Here is a 21104-nt window from a genome sequence, read left to right as displayed (position 1 = left end):
CATTGAACCCATAGCAGCTTGGTGTGTGGCGCCCATCCATTACACACCCTACCAAGCACATGCAATGTTGCATGGGGTTAAGTCTTGCCCTCCAGACTCACATACAGATCGAGCCTTAATTCAAGGGTAAGTGGGTTGGGTTTGCCAAACTGGCAGTGAAATTAGGTCACCGAGAATGTAATAGCTTGTAATATCTTCTATGTAGTGCCGTGCTGCTTGATCCTGTGCATATCTACTCGGAAGTAAGACCTGCCAAGTTCAAAGGTACTTATTCTCAAGTCATTGCAGGGAGATAGTTGTGTTAGGCTGTTGCAGCAAAATCAAGCAGAAGCCCCGTGGCCCCACAAAATTTATTTCTGCATTAAATGTTTGTGAGTCAGAGCTCCCTTCATTGGATGCACAAAGTGTACATCCATAGGAGATATATCTTAAAGGTACAAGCAACAGAACGATGAGGACAATTAAGAAACAAGAACCTATAAAAGAGAATTCAGTCCATTCAGAGTGGGTGAGGACCACTTGCATGTGTAGATAGATGCAGATGGATGTACCCTCCAAGCATTTGATGGTGAGCTTTGACTCACAAAAGCTTGTTCCGAAGTAAAGTTTGTTAGTCTATAAGATGCCACTGGATTTCCATTAGATTATTCTCCAGTAGACATACCCATGATTTCAGCCTTACAAGCCTTCAAAGCTCTTCAGGTGCCTTTTTTTTGCTCAGCCTTAAAACAGCCCTGTAAGGTAGGTCACATTATTATTACCCCATTTTGCAGATGCGGGAACCAAGGCTAAGACAGAGGTTACCTAAGACAACCTAAAGAGTGAATGTCAGAAGCAATATTTGAATCATGATCCTCCTAGATCCCAGCTCTGCCTCTATGTCACTATGTTGCTCTAGCTCTTAAGAGTTTTGCTAGTGCATGGCAATAAAAACCAAGTTCTGCCAAGCCTCTTCCTGTGTAACCTTCCAATTAATGTTTATGGTGGCATGGTAGGGAGACCAAGCTCTTCCTTCCTTCTACACCTGCATCTTGCCTGCTCCACAAATCTAGGCAGCCACGTCTCCACTACAGCAAGTCCCAGTTCTGAAGGCTTTTCCAAGACGCCGTTGCAAACCAAAGGTCATGGCGGAGGCTGCCAAACTATCAACTCAGCACGTGGTATTGGCCATAGAACAGTCCGCACCAAAGCCACCAGCAGACACCAGGTAGGAAATGTCAGGAGCTGTACAGAGAAAGCGAGACTCATAACCTTCCTACCAATAAGGGTCACGGTTCTCTGATCGCCGCCAGGTCTGCAAGCGTGAAAGGACCAAAGCTGCGGCCCGAGAGGTCCCCAGGGGCTCCCCAGCCCCAATGGTGCTCTTGGCCAGCCGTGAAAAGGCACCAGGAGGGGAAGAAGCGACCACCTGGCGCACTCTGTAGTTCTTCCCTTGGTTGTTGTCCCAATAGACTATTGGCCCACACTGGAAGTAGATACAGAACTCAACAGACCCGCAAGGAACTGGAGTTTTGGGCAGAGCCACCTCGAAGGAAAATGCATCCGTGTCTGTATATCCATAGGTGTTGTGCATATACCGACAACAGATGTCCTGGAAAGTCTTCCAGGAGTCAAAGGTGATCCGGACGTACACTTCCTTCTCGTAACTAATGTTTCTGACTTTGATGGTCCCGGAAAGGGACTTCTCTTGGATCAGGCAGCTCTCCAGTGAAACAAAGCCGCTCTGTAGGCGGCTGCGAAAAGCGGAATAGTCAGCAGAGGGTTGGGAGAAGTCTAGCATGTACTTTCTAGTCTCAAGCCGGGCCCCCCGAAACTTGTTCCGGAAGCTGGTCAGATTAGACAGGGCGTGGTGCAAATCACACAGGTCTTCCTCGATCTTGGAGAAGATCCGGACAGCTGTCAGAGAGAAGCCCTTCATGTCGGCAAAGATCACCTTCTTCTTCTTCTTGCCACGGCAGCCCTTGGCACCCTCCTGCCTCTCGGGTTCCACACACAAGCAAGACCTCAAGGGCTGGTGCCCCAGGCCACCTCGCAGCTCCTCGTAGGAGTCCAGCAGCTTACGGATGGGAGGAGGGTGGCTCAAGCAAAGCCGCGCGGCCCGGTCTCCTTGTGTGGCTCGGGGCACAATGGCCCGTGTACTGAACACCTGGAAAAGACTGGAAGCAAGAAAAGGAGGTTAGTGGCCAAAGATGCCCCACAAGGACTGGAAACGATATGCAGCTTAGGGCTCCTTCACATGCGCCTAACTTCTCCAAACACACAGTTGCACATCAGTAAAAGCACTCATCATATCATCCATGTCTCCATGTTCACTCCAACACTGGAAAGTTGATGCATGCGAAGGCTTTCCCATACATGCATCCATGACAAAACAGCAGAGAGGCAACTTTGGATAACTACATTTAAGCTACAGTTCGAGTGATCTGCAAGGGTACATGTATGCACAACGCTGCCTTATGCTGAGTTAGACCTTTGGTCTATCAAGGTCAGTATTATTTTACTCTGACTAGCAGCAGACCACCAGGGTCTCAGATGGAAGACTTTCACATCACCCACTACCTGTGTAATGAGAAATTCCCTCCTGCATCGGATTAGAGGACGTGCACTAAACAATTTTAGAAGCTTTGCCTGTGCAAAACTGTCTAGCAGCAGAGTTCTTCAGGATTTATCTATTTAAGGTAATTAACAACCTTTAATTCTGATCATTCAAAAGAGTAAGGGGGTTGAGTTCGGATCTTTTGAGCTATTAACCAGCAAACCAGACAGGACACCTGTAGACACTTTTGTCTTTTATTGAGATAAGAAAATATTCTTTTTATTGAGCAAGACAGAAAAAATACAAGCATGAAAAAATGAGAAAATACAGAAAGATATCAATCTTATCTTTCTCTAAATCTGTTCTAACATAATCATGTTGTTATTATCTAGATAACTGATGGGTTCATTAACTAAATATGAGATAATCAACATGAATGCAAATAAGCCAATCAGCATGTGCATATGAATTACATCTGATATAGCAAGATAATCCCTTTTATAATCTGATATAGCAAGGCCAATCTCAACTCTTAACCTCTATTAAAAAGGAATTAGTCTAACTTTTCTGTAACTGCTTCAGCTAATTGTCCAAGATGAAAGCAACTTTAAGCAAACAAAGTTAATTGACAGTTGAAAGTGCTTGAATTCTCAGTTAGCTTGCAAACTCAGCAAAAAAAGTGTAGCGATACCGCAGCTACTGCTACACCTGGTCCTTTTACCTGGAGGTACTGGGAATTGAACCTGGAGCATTCTGCATGCAAAACAGATGCTCTGCCACTGATCCCCACCCCAGCCAAAATTTTCTAGGCAAGGTGGCATGTTAAGGACATGCTTAGAACTTCATTGGAAGCTATTTTGGTTCTGATGCTGTACTCTAATGGGAAATGACAGAGAAAAGATAAAAGACAGTCATTCTTCTATTTTTTTTTTAAAGATTGCTCCTTTAACAAGTAATAGCCTCCATTTATTAAGTTGCACACTTACCATTTAATAAACGTCTTTCAGTACTTGACAAAAAGCACCTACACTGAGGTTCGGATAACAGATCTGACTAATTGATTCATCAGTTAAAGGCAGGTAATTCAATTAAGTAAACGTTCTTTAAATTGTTGGCAGCCTTGCAAAGACCACACTTGCTCAGTACGCTTTGCACAGCGGGTCCAGTTTAAGTGGTGGGCTTCCGCCCACTTGTTGAAGTAGAGTGCAAACAAAAGGTCAACCTAATATACACGGTCCTAGAATGGGAAAATCCAAACGCCAGTTCTTCCCTAAGGGAAAGGTGACGTACTTGAGCTCCACTGAAATAAATGGGAGATGAGCAATGTGCCAACCCCACACTCTACTGCTCTAGCAACCCCCAAAAGGTACAATCTCTGGGCACATAAGGGCCTAGGCCCCTGAAATTGGAAAGGGAAGATTTTGAGAAACCCCAGATCAGGTAAAAGATACTTCCAACCGTGCTGGATCAGATCAGAGGCCCACTTAGGTTAGTTCGCACCCTGTTCTCCACAGTGGTTACTCAGATGCCCAGTGAAGGCTTGCAAATAAGTACACAACAAGCCCACTCCCCAGTTATTGCTCCCCCCCCAGCAACTGGCATATAGAAGTTCTTTATATAGCAGCAAGATACTGCGAAGGACTAGCAGGAACAGACAAGGCCAAATGTTCAAACATAGTTATCCACACCATAACCCCCTTCCAGTCTATAGGAAAATACCTTTCAGAGTCAGAACACTGATCTGTTTTGTCCAGTATTATCTACTCTGACTGGCAGCAACTCTCCAGAACCTTAGGAAGAGGCTGGTCTTAGCCCAGCTGCCCAAGATTTTATTTATTTACTTATCTAGATGCTGCCTTTCTCCCCAATGGGAACCCAAATGCAGCTTATATGGTTCTGCTCTCCTTATCCACCCAACAACCCTGTGAGGCAGGTTAGGATAAGAGTGTGTGACTGGCCCAAGGTCACCCAAGCAAGCTTCCATGGCCGGGTTGCTCATTAAAATGAGATGCCAGGAACTGAAAGCAAGACTCTCAACCTGCAAAGCATGTGCTACTGAGCCAAGGCCCCTCCCTAGCCAGACGGCCATGTACCACGAACGGAAAGCAGGTGCCAATGCGGGACCCCAAATCACATATGGGCCTACTTCAAGCATCACCAGTGTGTTGTTGCAGCCAGTAAAAAGTAGGCCGTTGCATGCCATTGATAATGCTGCGCTCAGAGATTAGCACTGTCGTCTGAACAATGCAGGTTGTCTTCAAGAGGCTCTGTGTGGCTGCCCCGGCTTTTGCCATCAAACCAGAAAAAAAAACACAAAAAAACATCACAGCCTGCTCTTGTGCCTTTAGCAACTGTTTGTTTGGCAGAATACCACCAAGTGCCAGTGTGGTGTAGTGGTTAAGAGCAGTGGTTTGGAGTGGTGGAGTCTTTTCTGGAGAACCGGGTTTGATTCCCCACTCCTCCACATGAGCGGCGGAGGCTAGTCTGATGAACTGGATTTGTTTCCCCACTCCTACACACAAAGCCAGCTGGGTGACCTTGGGCTAGTCACAGCTCTCTTCGAGCTCTCTCAGCCTCACCTACCTCACAGGGTGTCTGTTGTGGGGAGGGGAAGGTAAGGTGATTGTAAGTCGGTTTGATTCTTCCTTATATGGTAGAGAAAGTCGGCATATAAAAATCAACTCTTCTTCTTCTCCAATGAATGGAGATCAATGAGTACTTGCTAATATCAGTGTAGCTAGTGGTGTTATAGGTGAAGTTGCTATCCCTGCCACAGATCCTACAAATGATGTCCTCAAACCTTTCTAAACTGTCTGTCTCTCCCCCCCACCCCCAAATCTCTACAGCACACACCCAACATTTGATACTGCAAGATAACAGCCCACAAGTATTCTTTTATTGTCTTGACCCCCAAATTTACTTTTAGGAAATTTTCACTGAGGTGGTCCAACACAACACAAAGCAGGCTCCTGTTCCTTGAGCAGAGGGATAGATTAAGGGTCTTCAGTAGGTCCCACTTTTCACATCCCTGCAGCACTTCCAAGAGAGAAGCTGCACCAGATAAAATTATCTATTGGTGCCACATCTGCAGCTGCACAGGGTAATTGCCCGCCTGCCTGTGGCAAGTCTTCTGCATCTTTAACGTTTGTACGCCATGAAGAAAGTCCTTTTAATATGAAGGAGTGATTAGATTATGAATATGTAAGAGGAAGCTGGGGGGGGGGAAGTCCAAACTATTTAACAATGAAGGTATACATTAAGCTATATATTGCTATTTACTAACATATGGAAAGATAAGCTTTATGAAATACCGAATAAGATGGATTGTGTTAGTATGGAAAAAGCAATTAAAAGTATTAAAAAGAAAAGAAAAGAAAGAAAGTCAGCAGGGGGAAAAGCCATTCCTCCCCCCGAGATGCAGACAAGGGAAACCTCTCCGGCTGAAGTTCCCCCTGCCACTCAACGGCTCAATAGCACAGGGGTCCGGCTAAGGGAGGAAGAGCGTGTGGGTGCTCTATTTAAAACTAGTGATTATTTACCTAGCAGGGTTAAAAGGTTACGGATGTGTTACAGATACAGTGGACTGCCAAAAAACAACAACAAATCAGTGGGTTCTAGATCAAATCAAGCCTAGAAGCTAAAATGACTAAACTGAGGCTATTGTATTTTGATCACATCATGAGATGACAAGAGTCACTGGAAAAGACAGTCCTGCTAGGAAAAGTGGAGGGCAGCAGGAAAAGAGGAAGACCCAACAAGAGATGGAGTGACTCCATAAAGGAAGCCACAGCCCTCCGTTTGCAAGATCTGAGCGAGGCTGTCAAAGACAGGACACTTTGGAGGACTTTGACTTAATACAGAGTTAAAAGGAAAGGAGGGCTGCAGGAGGCGAGCATCCTAACATGCCCCCTGGTCTTCGGGACGAGCCCCTTCCTCCCTTCCCACGCACACCCCAAAGCACTCACTCGCCGCAACTCATCTCGCTGCGCCGTCCCAGACCTTCTCACGAATGAATGGAGTCCCGAATGAATGAATGAAGAGCGGAAGACGGAGCGCCGCACCGACCCGGCCGCACCCACGCAGGCGACCAATCAGCACCCGCGACACGCCCTCTCCCCGCCCAAGCCCGCCAGACCAAAAACGCTGCTGTGGCTCGCGGCCGGTCTTTCCTGCCTACACGGGGAGGGGGAGACCAGCCCGTTCTTAATGCAAGGAATCTGGAAAAGTGACGCGCCTGAGTATGCGCAGAGTGCAGTGGTGGACTGGGTCTAAAAACATTGGTTGCCAGGAGACATAGGGGGCCCCACCCACAACTATAAGGCTATCATTTAATTTTTTATAAGAAATAAATAAAATTTTCAAAAAATTTATAAGAAATAAATAAAATTTTCAAAAAAATTATAAGAAACAAATACAATTTTCAAAAAATTTATAAGAAATAAATACAATTTTCAAAAAATTTATAAGAAACAAATACAATTTTCAAAACATAAGGGTGACAGAGATGGCAAAACGTACTGCTTTGATAAATCAGACTGATAACGTACAATTTTGGGGGGAATGGGAGGTGTGGAGAAGTTACTGTGAAAATTATTTTGTAATGGGTTCATTTAAAGGATATTCTGTGATTTAATCCTTTGTATATACTCTGTGTTATGTATTAGGAAGTTTTAGCCAACATGGTATAGTGGTTCTAATGCTGGGCTAGGATCTCAGAGAACCAGGTTCAAATTCCTATTCGATGTGAAACCTCATGTGATGTCCCTGGCCCAGTCATACACTATCAAGCTAACCTACCTCACAAGGTTGTTATGAGGAAAGACCTATGTTGTATGCAGTTTTGGGTCCCCATTGTGGAGAAAAACAGGGCATACATATTTAATTTAAAAAACCTAACCAAAAGTGCAAAAGCTTGGGAAAGGGATGGATGAAAAAAAATGTGAGTGCCCAGGACTTCCTGTGAAGGCGGAGTTCTTGGCCTTTGGGCAACAGCAGCAATTCCCTGGCTGATCAGAATTAGCCACGTGGCTGCTAATCCTCCACAGAAGCCACCCTGTGCTGAACCTAGGAGACAATGCGTCTAAAAACAGCATCATGTAATTTGCCTGCTGCCTCTCTAATCAGGGTCATGCCCAGACAGTGACTCACACACCTATTGGTCAGAGAGACTGCACATGTCAACCTGTAAGTTCACAGGCAGGTATTGGTAGGTATTGGTCCATTGTAGGTATTGGTCCATGGTCCATGGTATGCCAGCCTCCAAGCATAAGGAGACTTTCTGGTCAATTTCATCTTGACACTAAATTACAAGCGACTGAAGAAGACGCTTGAAAAGGATTAGAATCTGGACTTTCCTTTTCGTGTTTCAAACAGTGTGGAGGTTGACCATATCTTCCCGTACTTAGATCATTCTGCTTTTGAGCCCCATTGGGTCACAATTGCATAGAGTATTGGCTTCATTAATTGCTGTACTTGTGGTGTATGTTCTACCATGTTGCCAATTATTCTATTCTAGGTTTATCACACTGACGTCTGCGTGTGTTCCCATGTTTATTCTCGTATCTGGTTTAATTATTGTGGTATCTATTTGTTTGGCTACTGTGCTGTTTCTATTTTTTTTGCTCAGCCTCCAGATGGGGCCTGGGGATCTCCCAGAATTACAGCTCATCTCCAGACAACCCAGAGATCAGTTCCCCTGGAGAAAATGGATGCTTTGGAGGGTGAACTCTATGGCATGGTACCCCACTGAGGTCCCTGTCCTCCCCCAAATATCCAGGAGTTTCCCAACCTGGAGATGGTAATCCTACCCCACTGCCCACCGCCAGTGGGCACCTGGCAACCCTATACCGTGGGAGAAACAAATATAACAGTTACAATACCTTTTTCATAGAACCAACCACAATATCACAGAATAGCAAAGAACAAGCTGTCAAATTTCCCCAAAGCTCTTTTTAAATACAGAGGGAAGGGGGAGAAGGCCTTTCGACCCCCTATATCGGCACAGTAGGTTCTTACATTCAGAGTCGATCACCAGTCCTGGAACCAGGGTATTTGCGTCCACCAGTTAAGACCGTCCACCAGTTAAGACATTCTCCAGAGGCCCACTCGGCTTGCTCAGCCTTTAGGTGACCAGCAACCAAAGACAGGGCCTTTTCTGTAGGGGCACCTTGACACCAGAATTCCCTTTGCCACAGCACCTTTATTGACGTGCATGGGGGCGGGGGGAAGAATAGCATTTGGTCTTTTATTGCTGTTTTAAATCACCGGCAGCTTCTAATTAGAAATCACGTCATCTACAACAGTGTTCCCCAACCCCCGGTCCGCGGACCGGTGCCGGTCCGTGGATCAATCGGCACTGGGCCGCCCGAGGAACTTCAAATCATTTTACTGTGGCGGGCGGCCGAGGCGCAGAGCATTGTGCCCTCCCAAGCCCGCCCATTGTGTGACAATAGCGAATGAATAGCGAATGAAAACCTCACGCCATTGGCCAAGGAGGAGGCGCCATGGGAGGACTGAGGACTCGAGGTCGGAGACGCGGGGACTGAAGAGAAGCTGCCGTGAGGTAAGTGCACGGAGTGGGGGGACTCAGCACTATCAAACGGAAAGAGGAGCAGCAGTGGTTTTATTAGAATGCCCTCTCATTCACCCAGGCCTATTGCACTTATTTAGGTCAACAACTCCTGGGTCGAATGTGTTTGTGCGGGTTCAGGCATAAGTGCACGGAGGGGGGGGGGCGGGGGTTCTCTGCTATTGAGGAGACTCAGCACTATGGCGCGATGATCTCTGTATTGAAAGGGGGAATGCTGGGGCATCTCTGCATTGAAAGGGGAGCGATGATCTCTGTATTGAAAGGGGGAATGCTGGCATCTCTGTATTGAAAGGGGGAACGCTGGCATCTCTGCATTGAAAGGGGGGAACGCTGGCATCTCTGTATTGAAAGGGGCACGCTGGCATCTCTGTATTGAAAGGGGAACGCTGGCATCTCTGTATTGAAAGGGGGCACAGTCATCTTTTGTGATTTATATAAATTAAATTAAATTAAAATTATTAAATCAAAACAAGCGGGCCACGGAAAAATTATCAAACATTTACCGGTCCGCGGCGATAAAAAGGTTGGGGAGCACTGATCTACAACTCTGTAATGGGCAGGTTTGTACATTTTACAGGCACATGTTTAATGATTGCTATTGGGAGCACATTGGACATTTTAAAATGGAGAACACAGCATTACTTTAAATGTATTTATGAAACACAGGGCCTGCATAGAAAACAGATTAAGCTCTTTCATTCCTGGAGGTATTCCAGCAACTTTTTTGGGCGGGGGTATTAAAGTGGCAGCTGATATTTTATTTTTGCTGCATGTGTGAAAGGACATAGACTGCAACAATGTTCGTATAGCAAGGTAAGGATTGCCCAGACATCACAATATCCTTCAGAGGAACAGGCACAGTTCACCAACACCCACTTGCACTGATGAGAACACACACGGCTTTCAGAAGATGGTTTATAGAACTTGGCAGGCTTGTGCAGAATGGCCGCAGTGCAACACTGCCACCTGCTGGATATCCTGCAGAACATGTGCTCCTCTAGCCCAGCCAAAGGTCAGGATCTGCCACACCCACCATCCTTTCTTTGGTGTTGACACCCCTCTCCTCTTTGCTACCAGAGCCTCACAAGCTCAGTTTAGCCGCTGCACCAAGGACAGTGAGGACAACTGATGTCAAATCCGAGGCATGCAGGGAAGGGACTGTGTGCCAGTGTGCCAAGCAGCCCTGTTGGTCCTGGGTAAATCCTTCGCTTGGGACTTGCAAAACGCCCAGGGGTCTCCCTGATGTTTAAATGAGCTGAACTGCCCCCGAAGCCACTAAAGGAGCAATCGTTTTGTACCGGATCAGGTGCTGAGAGTCTTCATCCAGGTCAATCACATATTCTCTGAAAGAGAGAACGAAGAAAAAAACACTGACTTTGCAATCCTGTTCCCTCTTTCTTGGGAGTAAGACCACTGTGCACAGTGGGATTTACCTCCAATTTTCATATGTAAGATTGGGCATGTTACATTTTCAAGCATTTTAATAATTCCATGTCCCTGCCTGATGGCAACCCCCAAGTGATTTGCATAATCAGTCCTTTTTAGGTGGAGCCCTTTTAAGCTTTCCTTTCTCCAACTGGGGACTCCAGATGTCAGATTCTAGATCTGCCACAACATCAAGACTCGACTACAATGTAAACAGTGAGACTATCAGCATTACCATAATTACTGTCAAGATCAATGTAACCAGCAAAGAATTAAGACCCCCTTGCTCAAAGCACATGGTGAGCGCCCACCTAACAAAAAAGGGAACAATGCTGGGGAGCCTCTTGCTATGACCAGGGTGGCTGGAGAAACTACAGTGTGGTTCTCCCAGGAGATCTCTACGTGCCACCATGGGCCGGAAGGGCTTTCATGGGGAAGGGCATTGAGGCTTCTTGGCCTTTTGGCTAACATCAAGTGTGTGTGCTTCAGACAACCCTCCTGAGCTGAAATATTCAAAGTGTTATTCTTTGTGATACTTCTGCACTGTCAGCAGCCCTGGGGGAAAGACAGAGTAAGACCGGCATTCAAAATTCCAGGTCATCCATGAACCTTGCTGGGCGACCTGGGGCCATTCACTCACTCTTGGCCTCCACAAGGCTGTTGTGAGGATAAAATGGAGGGGGAAGAACATTGTAAGTCACTCTGGGTACCCATTGGGGCCAAGAGCAGAGTCTGGAAAAATGCATAACTCACCCTTTATATTCACTTATTGCCCTAAAGGCAGCCCCAAGTGGCTTACAACATCGTTCTTGCCTTCTACCCCCTCACTTGAGGTGGCAGATATGCAGAGTGAAGCTGCCCCAGGAGATCTTTGGAATGCGCTAATTGATCGCGCAACCAGCTCAACAACTCCAGGCCCCCTCTGATCTAGCGAAGCTGCCAAGCAGGTGAGCTGGAATGACCCATGTTCAAATTTCACCTCAAACACATCCTCTCATCTTCCACCCGTCCATCTGCTACTAGGAGATAAACAATGGCCCATCTAATAAGGCCGTTGTAAGGGTTACCAAGAATGTGCTAGTCTGTGGCTGAGGCAAGTTTGGAACTGGGGGCATCCCAACACATGCCAGACACCAGTATGTTGATCAACATCTGTTCTCCCTGCTTTCACCAGTTTGTTGCAGTTGTTTTAGTGTAGTGTAGAGGTTAAGGTGTCGGATTAGGACCTGGGAAACCCAGGTTCAAATCCCCACTCGCGCCATGGAAGTTTGCTGGGTGACCTCGGGCCAGTCACACACTTTCAGCCCTGAGCCTAGCTAGTGTTTGGATGGGAGACCTCCAAGGAATACCAGGGTTGTGATGTAGAGACAGGCAATGGCAAACCCCCTTGAACAGCTCTTGCCTTGAAAACTCTACGAGGTTGCCATAAATCTTAGTATAGTACACATACATAACCTCCGATTCACTTTGGGAAGATTAACAGTAAGTGGTAGGAAAACTCAGTAGCATGGCAGGATTCAAAGTCAATCAAAGCAGAATGGAGCTGTTTGGTATAAGGAGATTTGGATGATGATAACAGAAATAAGATGATTAACAATGCAATCCCAGGGAGAGTTATACTCTTTAAGTCCACTGAAATAAATGGGCTTAGAAGGGATAACTCTAGTTTAGGATGGAACTGCAAGTAAATCAAAAGAGGATAGAAGCCTCAAATACCTTGGGGTCAAATTCTCCAAAGACACTGGCGAAACACAGAAAATTGTTCCCATAATAAACCAACGATGCAGGAAAAACACAGCACACCAGGTAGGTGGCATCATAGCTATATATCCCCATCAAATAACAATCTAGCATATAGAGCCAGTGTGGTGCAGTGGTTAAAGAGCAAGGCTAGCATCTGGGTTTGAATCCTTACTCTGCCATGGGAACTCACTGGGCGACTGTGGGCAAGTCAAACCCTCAGCCTAACCCACCTCACAGGGTCGTTGTGAGGATAAAATGGAGGAGAGGAGAATGATGTAAGCCGCTCTGGGTTCTGCATTGTGGAGAAAGGCAGGATATAAATGAAGTAAAATAAATTAGGGCACAGTTGTATGAAGATCTTCCCACAGATCACTCCCTCCCCACCCTCTTTTATTGTGTACTTGAGCTCATTAACTCAGCAAGCACGGTTTTCATTTATTCTTGCAAAATCCACTGAAGATGAAACTGCCTTTCATGCAGGGCATCTGTGATCAGATCTCCTGACATTTTATTTAATGTTGCAAACAGTCAACTAGGGGTGCAGGATTTGAACCAGGGCTGTGGTATTGAGGCAAGGGAAGGGTTAACCCCACCTCCCATGCTATTTCTCCAACAGAAACTGACCAGATGCCTAGAGTGGCCCTGTCTTTTTGCCCTGCCATGACTAACAGCAACTCAGGGAGAGGAGCACTGTCCATCATGGAAGCAGCACAGGGGCCAAAGAGGCACCCCCCTTTTCGTATAACAAGACCCAGATTAAAATCAGCTTCCCGTCCCCCCTACTGCTTTTAAGATCACATGATACACATTACACTTTCACCCTGAGCAACATGACTGCACCGACCCCTTCCTTACCTCTGTTCATCTGTCTCTGGCTCCACCAAGATGTTCTCCTGCCTCTCCTTCACCCGCAGGAACACAAAAGAGTCCAGGTTTGGTTTGGAAACTGCAAAGAAAGACAGCACAAGACCAGGCATGCAATGGGAGCTGCAGTGCCCCTTGTGTGGCATGAATGCAGATGGTCCCCAGTCCAACCCCAGTGAAAGGATCTTGGGCAGCAGATGACTTTGGAGAAGTCTACTTGTGAATACTTGGCTAGAAGGATCCAAAGCAGTTTCTCAGTTTCCTGGCAAGGGTCCACCGCTTAGGTGATGGAGCACATGTTTTGCATTAAGAAGGTCCCAGATTCGATCAGTTGGGTAGCCAGGGTGGCAAAGACCTCTTCCCAAGACCCTGGAGAACCACTGCTTGTCAGCGTTGACTATACTGACCCACAAAAGGCAACTTGATCTGTGCCGGGTTGAACAGGGGTGGTCTTCCATTTGTGGCTAGGAGAAACACCCAGAAGGCTAAGGAGTGCTGGACGTACTCCTTCAAGCTCCACCTTCAGCCAGGGTACAGCAACGGGCCCCAGAATCTGCCCAGACATGCTGACCCTGATGCTAATCTGTCAAAGAGCAGATGACCAACCCTTAGTACTAAGGGTACGTTCACCACCTCAATTTAGACTTCCAGTTCCTCAGGGCAGGGACCCATCTATCTACACTTGTGGAACTCTATAAAGCTCTAGATGGGGCTAGATAAAGTCAGGCCTTGCTTACCTGCCTTCAGGAGGTCCACCTTCTGAAGGTTGGGAGGCATGTGTTTCAGAGCCACATTCCGGAAATGGGCCTCTGTGTTCGCCATGTACCTGCAAGTAAGCAGCAACAGCCAGTCCTTAACTAGGAAGGGAAAAGACCTGGAAACAGAGAGTCTGAATTCAACCAGTGGCCAAAAATGAGCAGAGAACACCTCAAGGAGGAACTGAGTCTTTGCACCACCTAATGCCACATTAAGAAAACAAAAGTAATGACTACAGGAGAATTACACAACTTTAAGGTTGACAATGAGGAAATTTTGAAATTGTTCAAGACTTTCTATTCCTTGGCTCCACCATCAACCAAAAGGGAGACTGCAGCCAAGAAATCAGAAGGAGATTGAGACTGGGAAGGGCAGCCATGAAGGAGCTAGAAAAGATTTTGAAGTGTAAGGATGTGTCACTGGCCACCAAGACTAGATTAATTCATGCCATCGTATTCCCTATTACTATGTATGGGTGTGAAAGCTGAACAGTGAAGAAAGCTGATAGGAAGAAAATAGATTCCTTTGAAATGTGGTGTTGGAGGAGAGTGTTACAAATTCCGTGGACTGCCAAAAAAAACACAAATCAGTGGGTTATAGATCAAATCAAGCCTGAACTGACCCTAGAAGCTAAAATGACTAAACTGAGCCTATCATATTTTGGTCATGTCATGAGATGACAAGAGTCGCTGGAAAAGACAGTTATGCTAGGAAAAGCTGAGGGCAGCAGGAAAAGAGGAAGACCCAACAAGAGATGGATGGATTCAATAAAGGAAGTCACAGCCTTCAATTTGCAAGATCTGAGCAAGGCTGTCAAAGATAGGACATTTTGGAGGACTTTCATTCATAGGGTCGCCATGAGTCGGAAGCGACTTGACAGCACTTAACACACACACACACACACACACAATGCCACATTACATTACAGGACCACACAGGACTGTTCAGTTTTCTTGACTGGCATCAATCCCTGGCATCTCCAGTTAAAAGGATCAAGCAGTGGAGATGTGAAAGATCTCTTCCAGAGCACCTAGAGAGCCACTGCCAATTGAAGTAGACCAGACTGGCCTTGGCAGACCAGCGGCCTGACTTATTACAACGTAGCTTTGTGCATTCATGAATTTTGCTTTCCGCGCTAATTTTAATATTTGCTAAGAGTTTCATCCATTAAACCCTTGGCTCTCTCCCAGGCTGGAAGGTTCACTCAGGCTCCCATGGGCAGCTGGCTGGGATGGAAGGTTTGACTTATTTCGACTCGCCTATTTTCAAATGCAGATGGCCAACTTAGGGTGGCCAACTTAGTTATCTGTTCTTGTATCTTTAACAGCAGCTTGATCTGAAGACAGCTGGCCAATACCATGAAAAGCTTATTTGTCTATTTCTGCAGACCAAGTGGTTGTTAAATATGCAGAAGCAAACCACGCCCAGAATTTTCTGGTCAGTTGGCAATCCAGAAAAAATTCAGAACTGCACAAGGGTGGCTGATTAATATTGGAATTGCAGTGGTGCATGCATATTAAGCCATGTGCTCTTCATTTGCACATATAGTATATGCTGTGACAGCACATCTGTGCATTCAGCTTGTGGGCAGACTTTTGGACTTGCCACTCTTCCTCCTCCAGCCATCCCTCCCGCCAAATTTGCTTACTTAGTATTCACATTAACATTTTCTGGGACTTGTAAGGCAGATTACTGTGTCTTCCAGCCTCCTGAATGAAGACAGCCATGCTCTGAGGAGGAGGCAGCAGAAACCACAAAATGAAGGCCAAGACATTTTAAGCTAAATTCGAGTCCAGTAGCACCTTAGAGACTAACAAGATTTTTGAGTGTAAGTTTTCGAGAGTCAAAGCTCCCTTTGCCAAAAACAAGATCTGGTGAAGAGAGCTCTGACTCTTGAAAGCTTCTGCCCCCAAAACCTTATTGGTCTCTGAGGTGCTACTGGACTCAAAATCCATCTGTTCTACTGCAGACAGAACGGCTTCCCTCTGAAGACATTTTCAGGGTCACAGAACAGGACAACACACAGCTGATGCACACTGCATCAGGTTCATCAAATGAAGAAACTGGTTTTCTGCCATCTTCTCTCGGACTAAATATTCAAGAATTCCATTGATGGCAGAAATCTGATTCAGAACTGTGCATTTTGGGCAAAACTGCTTGCCGGCAACTCCCCTGTGGCAACCCCAGTTTACACCCTTGCTAGCTCTCCCAAAAAGGAAAAAGATACAAATAGAATCTTAATAGAAATAAAGGACAAAGCCACGCCCTCCCAAAAATCATCCCCCTTTCCCATCTACCTACTCTTTAGCAAAGGCAAACTCTTCTGGGGACAGGATGGACGGGTCCCCCTCAGCCCGAGTCTTCTCCTTCTCCAAGACGTGGGGGAAATACTTCTCAATCTTCAAAAGGAAAGACACAGCTTAAGAATTGCAAAAGCCGTCTGTATACAGTCAAGAGCTTTAGAACTGCAACAGTGATTACTGCCAAGGACCAGAGAAAGGCTCTAATGAAAAACCAAGACTGATCCAAAACCTATCTGGGAGCGCGAATCGACCAGGTGCCCAGCCCAGCAAAGCACCCCACCAGATTAGGATGCCTTCCATCATGCAGGCTTAGCTCATGCCAAAGAAGGCCCAAGGAGGGCAGAGTGCCCCAGGACAGCCACATTAGCCAGGTCCCCCAGCACGGCAGAAGCAAATGTCCAAAAGCCACTCACGGCGTCCTTTCCATCCACTCCACTACTTAGGGCTCAACCGAGAAGTTCTGGGTGTTCCATGAGCATACACTTGCTCAGTGAGGAAAACCGTCGTTGCCTAGGGCTGCCCAAGGTTGGAAAACAATGCGCCAGGGAGGGTTTAAACCCCTGCTCCCCTCACGCTTCAGTCTTGGTATGAAAAACTTGCTCCCTTGGTGTTTAGAGAAATAAACACATGGTACTTTCTACAGAAGCCCTGACCTGGATGGCCCAGGCTAGCCTGATCTCGTCAGATCTCAGAAGCTAAGCAGGGTCAGCCCTGGTTAGTATTTGGATGGGAGACCACCAAGGAATACCAGGGTTGCTGTGCAGAGGAAGGCACTGGCAAACCACCTCTGTTAGTCTCTTGCCATGAAAACCCCCAAAAGGGGTCGCCAAAAGTCGGCTGCGACTTGAAGTCATTTTACACACACACACTTTCTACAGAGCCCTGTGGCACAGAGTGGTAAGCTGCAGTACTGCAGTCCAAGCTCTGCTCACGACCTGCGTTCGATCCCAACGGAAGTCAGGTTCAGGTAGCCGGCTCAAGGTTGACTCAGCCTTCCATCCTTCCGAGGTCGGTAAAATGAGTACCCAGCTTGCTGGGGGTAAAGGGAAGATGACTGAGGGAAGGCACTGGCAAACCACCCCATAAACAAAGTCTGCACCACACTGGCTCTCCTGTCCAGAGCTGAATACATGCCATATGAAAGTGTTCTAGAAAGGGAGGCTGAGACCATTCAACAACTCCTTGCTGGAAAATACAAGGAAGCTCCAGAGAGATAATTGGGCAGGTGGATGGCCCCTGAAGAGGCAGCCCCCAGCAAGTCTCCACACACAAGGGTTCCATATGGAGCTTGCTGCATACACCAAATGGGGCATTAAAAGGGCCGTTACCTTCCGGAGCCGGCAGCGCAAATAGCTGCTGAGGATGTAGCGGATCCTCTCGACCTCCATGCGGTGAATGCCAACTTTCAGATCGCCTCCCTTGGCACGTTTCAGGTTCTCCTCCTGCGAGAGAAAGATCGAAGGGCTTTAACTACAGGAAGGGCCCCAACAGTCACCCAGCCTTTTCGGTTTGTCTCTGCTGAGGGAGAACCCAGGATGGGCATCACATGAAGCTGCCTTATTGTTCCATTCACTAGGCTCAGGGTTTTAAAGGATCTTGCCAAGATTGAAATCCTTTAACTGAGATGCTGGGGATTGAACTTGGGATCTTCTGCACACTTAATACATGCTCTGCCTCTATGCCATGACCCCTCCCTGATCATTGTTGCCAAGGTGATCCAAATGAGATATCAGGAACGCAGCACTTTATGCAACTGATGAAGTAGGCCCTGGTTCACAAAAACTGAGGCCAAAACAAATTTGAGTCTTCAAGGTGCTATAAGACTCTTATTCTGGCAGAAGCAATCTACACTTCCTGCTCAATCAGAATGAATTGTACAGATTATGCCTCCCAAAAAGAAATACAAGATTTGGGAAGGACTGGATTGGCAGGAAGCAACACATGAACCTTGGCACCAGGTGAGTGTAGAGTTGCTTCCCTGGGCATCCTGGTGCTTTTTGCCTTATCTCCCTCCCCCTTCACGGTCTTCACTGGAATATTTTATCAATGCTCCAGCCAACGTGTAGATTTGTATGCTACTTTCTCTCCTAAAATGGTTTTAGGCTTGTTGTGAGGATAAAAGGAAGAAGCGCATAACAATGGATGCCACTCTCAGGCTCCCTGGAGGAAGGGCAAGAGTAAACTGTACTACGTAAATAAAACAGATTTTTATTCCACCTTTCCTTCAAGGAGTTCAGGATGGCATTTGTGGTCCTTCCCTCTTCTATTTGATCCTCCCAATAACCCTGGCGAGGCAGGCTAGACTGAGACAGTGTGACTGGCCCCACATCACAGAGTGAGCTTCGTGGCAGAGTGAATCTGCATCGCCACCACCTTAGCCTGGTACTCCAACCACTCTACACCACTGATCTGGCTCCCCATGAACCCATCAGCCACTTAGCTCCCCCACCATTTTTGTACCATGTGTTCCAGCTGCTCCACAACACACTCAACGATTTCTGACTTGCTCTCCAGCAACTCCGGGGCAAACTTCTCATTCATCCAGGCCTGGAAAGTCAAAGCGGACAGTGAGGATCAAGGATGCTCCATTTTCAGGGCTCTCCAGTCTTCAGAATAGCATCAGCATAGCGAGGAAAGGCGTTGCTTACATACATACATACATACATAAACCTTTATTGGCATAATAAGAGCATTTTAACATGCGATAATACAAACACCAAAGGAAAACCATATTCTATCATGAGCTATCCATCTGCTTCAATAAAACTGCTAAATGTCTCCTCATATAACAGGCAAAATGAGCCCCATGGCGCAGAGTAGTAAGCTGCAGTACTGCAATCCACGCTCTGCTCACAACCTGAGTTCGATCCCAGCGTAAGTTGGTTTCAGGTAGCCAGTTCAAGGTTGGCTCAGCCTTCCATCCTTCCGAGGTCGGTAAAATGAGTACCCAGCTTGCTGGGGGTAAAGGGAAGATAACTGGGGAAGGCATCTGCCACTAACCATTGCTGATGGAAATATATTTAGCCTAGTCAATATAAAGGCTCTGCGATGCTGGATGAGAACTACATTTGAGAAATACTGGGCCATGGCCATCTGTAAATAGGTGAGGCCAAAGAAACATGGTGAGCAGATCTTGTTCTCTCCAGCAATTACTATTTGTTGGAAAGACGTTGCAACACGAGCTCCCAGTCTTTCAACACTGAAGGCCTCGAATATCAGAATCCTCCCCAATTCCAAGGATCTAAAATGGCCCAGGCTAGCCTGATCTCATCAGATCTCAGAAACTAAGCAGGGTCAGCCCTGGTTACTATTTGGATGGGAGACCACCAAGGAATACCAGGGTTGCTGTGCAGAGGAAGGCACTGGCAAACCACCTCTGTTAGTCTCTTGCCATGAAAACCCCCAAAAGGGGTCGCCAAAAGTTGGCGACTTGAAGTCATTTTACACACACACACTTTCTTGCAAGACATCCCCTCTTCAGAGCTTCAGGGCACAATGCCTGAGATCACTTAATGCTGATTATTATCTCTTCTATCCCCTTTAGCACTATCTGTTACATTCAGTTAGTGGGCTTTTCTTATTCTGTCAGTGTTTGCTTATAGGAAAGAGGGGACATGGTATTCTAATCTGCACTTATAATTGAAAGCATAGGGCTAGGGAATGGTTGCAAAATAGCCTGTGTAAACAGGTGTAAATACCGCGTAGATTGTCACAGATGACCATGACACACCCTGGATTTTCAAGGGACATGTGGTATGCATACAGCAGGAAATGCAGAACCCGTTGGTTGTTCTCATATGAACACACATGAAGCTGCCTTATGCCAAATCAAACCCTTGGTCCATCAAAGTCAGTATTGTCTACTCAGACCGGCAGCGGCTCTCCAGGGTCCCAGGCAGAGGTCTTTCACAGCACCTACTTGCCTAGCCCCTTTAACTGGAGATGCCGGGGATGGAACCTGGGACCTTCTGCATGCCAAGCAGATGCTCTATTCTCACTTTGTGACCTCGCAACAAGAACATATGCACATGTAATAGTCAAACAGGGCACTCTATAAGCCAGTGGTTCCCAACCTTTTTTTGACCAGGGACCACTAGGACTTTTTTGTTCGGTGCAGGGACCCCAAGGTTCAAAATAAAAATTCTGAGAATTTGAAAATAAACTTTAATCATAACCGTTAGTTAAACATTAAACTTAGAATAATATTTGAATATATATTTTTATAATGGAGAACTTTTAATTGAAAATATTAATTTATTATGGGTTTATAACTTTGTTTCGCGGAGCTTAATTTAGTTCTCGCGGACCCCTGGGGGTCCATGGACCCCCGGTTGGGAACCAGTGCTATAAGCAAACTGCACAATCCTTCCTGCATGGAACCATCTTCCGTTACAAGATGGAACAACACATGGTGAAATCCTTGAAGAAAATGTGCATCTAGAGAGCGGCAAATCCAAGGCAATGCCTCCTATGCATAAATGTCCCAAGCGAACAAAGGGGGGGTGTTCCTTCGGAATAAGCATGGGATTGTAGCGATCAATTGGGATTGCTGGACGGAAGTCTCAGGCGACCTGACCTGTTCCAGGCTGCGGATGAGCTGGGCCGGGGTCAGTAAGACCTCCTCGCTGCCGGCGTCCGAGCCCTCCGGCTCGGGCTCCTCCGCCATCGCTCGCCGACAGCGCCGCGATCTCCCGCCACCAGTTCCAACGCAGTGACGTCAACCCCGCGCGCCGCGCCGAGTAGAACCACCCCCTCGCGCATATTCATGACGAGGCTCCGCCTTTCCCCGCCTCAGTCCCTCGCTCTTAAAAGGGCAGTGTCGCCCTCTGGACCCGGCCCCGCCGGCTGAGTACCTTGCCTTGGAGTCAGCCTGTACCACATGTTTATC

At 46.8% G+C, this 21104-nt stretch overlaps 2 protein-coding genes across 2 annotated transcripts; both read right to left on the bottom strand.

Moving 5' to 3' along the window:
* Positions 1-1255: 1255 nt before the first annotated feature.
* Positions 1256-6515, bottom strand: LOC130486779 (protein phosphatase 1 regulatory subunit 3C-B-like). The gene is made up of 2 exons (XM_056860076.1): positions 6502-6515; positions 1256-2156 (listed from the first exon to the last, which is right to left on the bottom strand). Exons 1-2 carry the CDS (start codon positions 6513-6515, stop codon positions 1256-1258), a joined length of 915 nt encoding a protein of 304 aa, XP_056716054.1.
* A 3776-nt stretch (positions 6516-10291) lies between these two features.
* On the bottom strand, positions 10292-20887 carry GINS4 (GINS complex subunit 4). The gene is made up of 7 exons (XM_056860675.1): positions 20793-20887; positions 18677-18763; positions 17545-17658; positions 16215-16312; positions 13895-13983; positions 13149-13239; positions 10292-10468 (listed from the first exon to the last, which is right to left on the bottom strand). The coding sequence occupies exons 1-7, from the start codon at positions 20880-20882 to the stop codon at positions 10372-10374; spliced, it is 666 nt and encodes a 221-aa protein (XP_056716653.1). The 5' UTR covers positions 20883-20887; the 3' UTR covers positions 10292-10371.
* Positions 20888-21104: the final 217 nt, after the last annotated feature.

This window comes from Euleptes europaea, chromosome 14 (genome assembly GCF_029931775.1).
Source record: "Euleptes europaea isolate rEulEur1 chromosome 14, rEulEur1.hap1, whole genome shotgun sequence".
Lineage (NCBI taxonomy): Eukaryota > Metazoa > Chordata > Lepidosauria > Squamata > Sphaerodactylidae > Euleptes > Euleptes europaea.
The sequence above is the reverse complement of the archived record's forward strand: the minus strand, read 5'-3'. Positions and strand labels throughout refer to the sequence as shown.

Bases quoted from the DNA above. Each gene is read 5' to 3' on its own strand.
- GINS4 (XM_056860675.1), bottom strand. From the start codon at position 20,882: ATGGCGGAGGAGCCCGAGCCGGAGGGCTCGGACGCCGGCAGCGAGGAG. The intron at 17,659-18,676 runs GTACAAAAATGG...TTTCTCTCGCAG, and splicing joins TGGAGCAGCTGGAACACATG to GAGGAGAACCTGAAACGTGC. The intron at 13,984-16,214 runs GTAGGTAGATGG...GCTTACTTGCAG, and splicing joins GAGTTTGCCTTTGCTAAAGA to GTACATGGCGAACACAGAGG.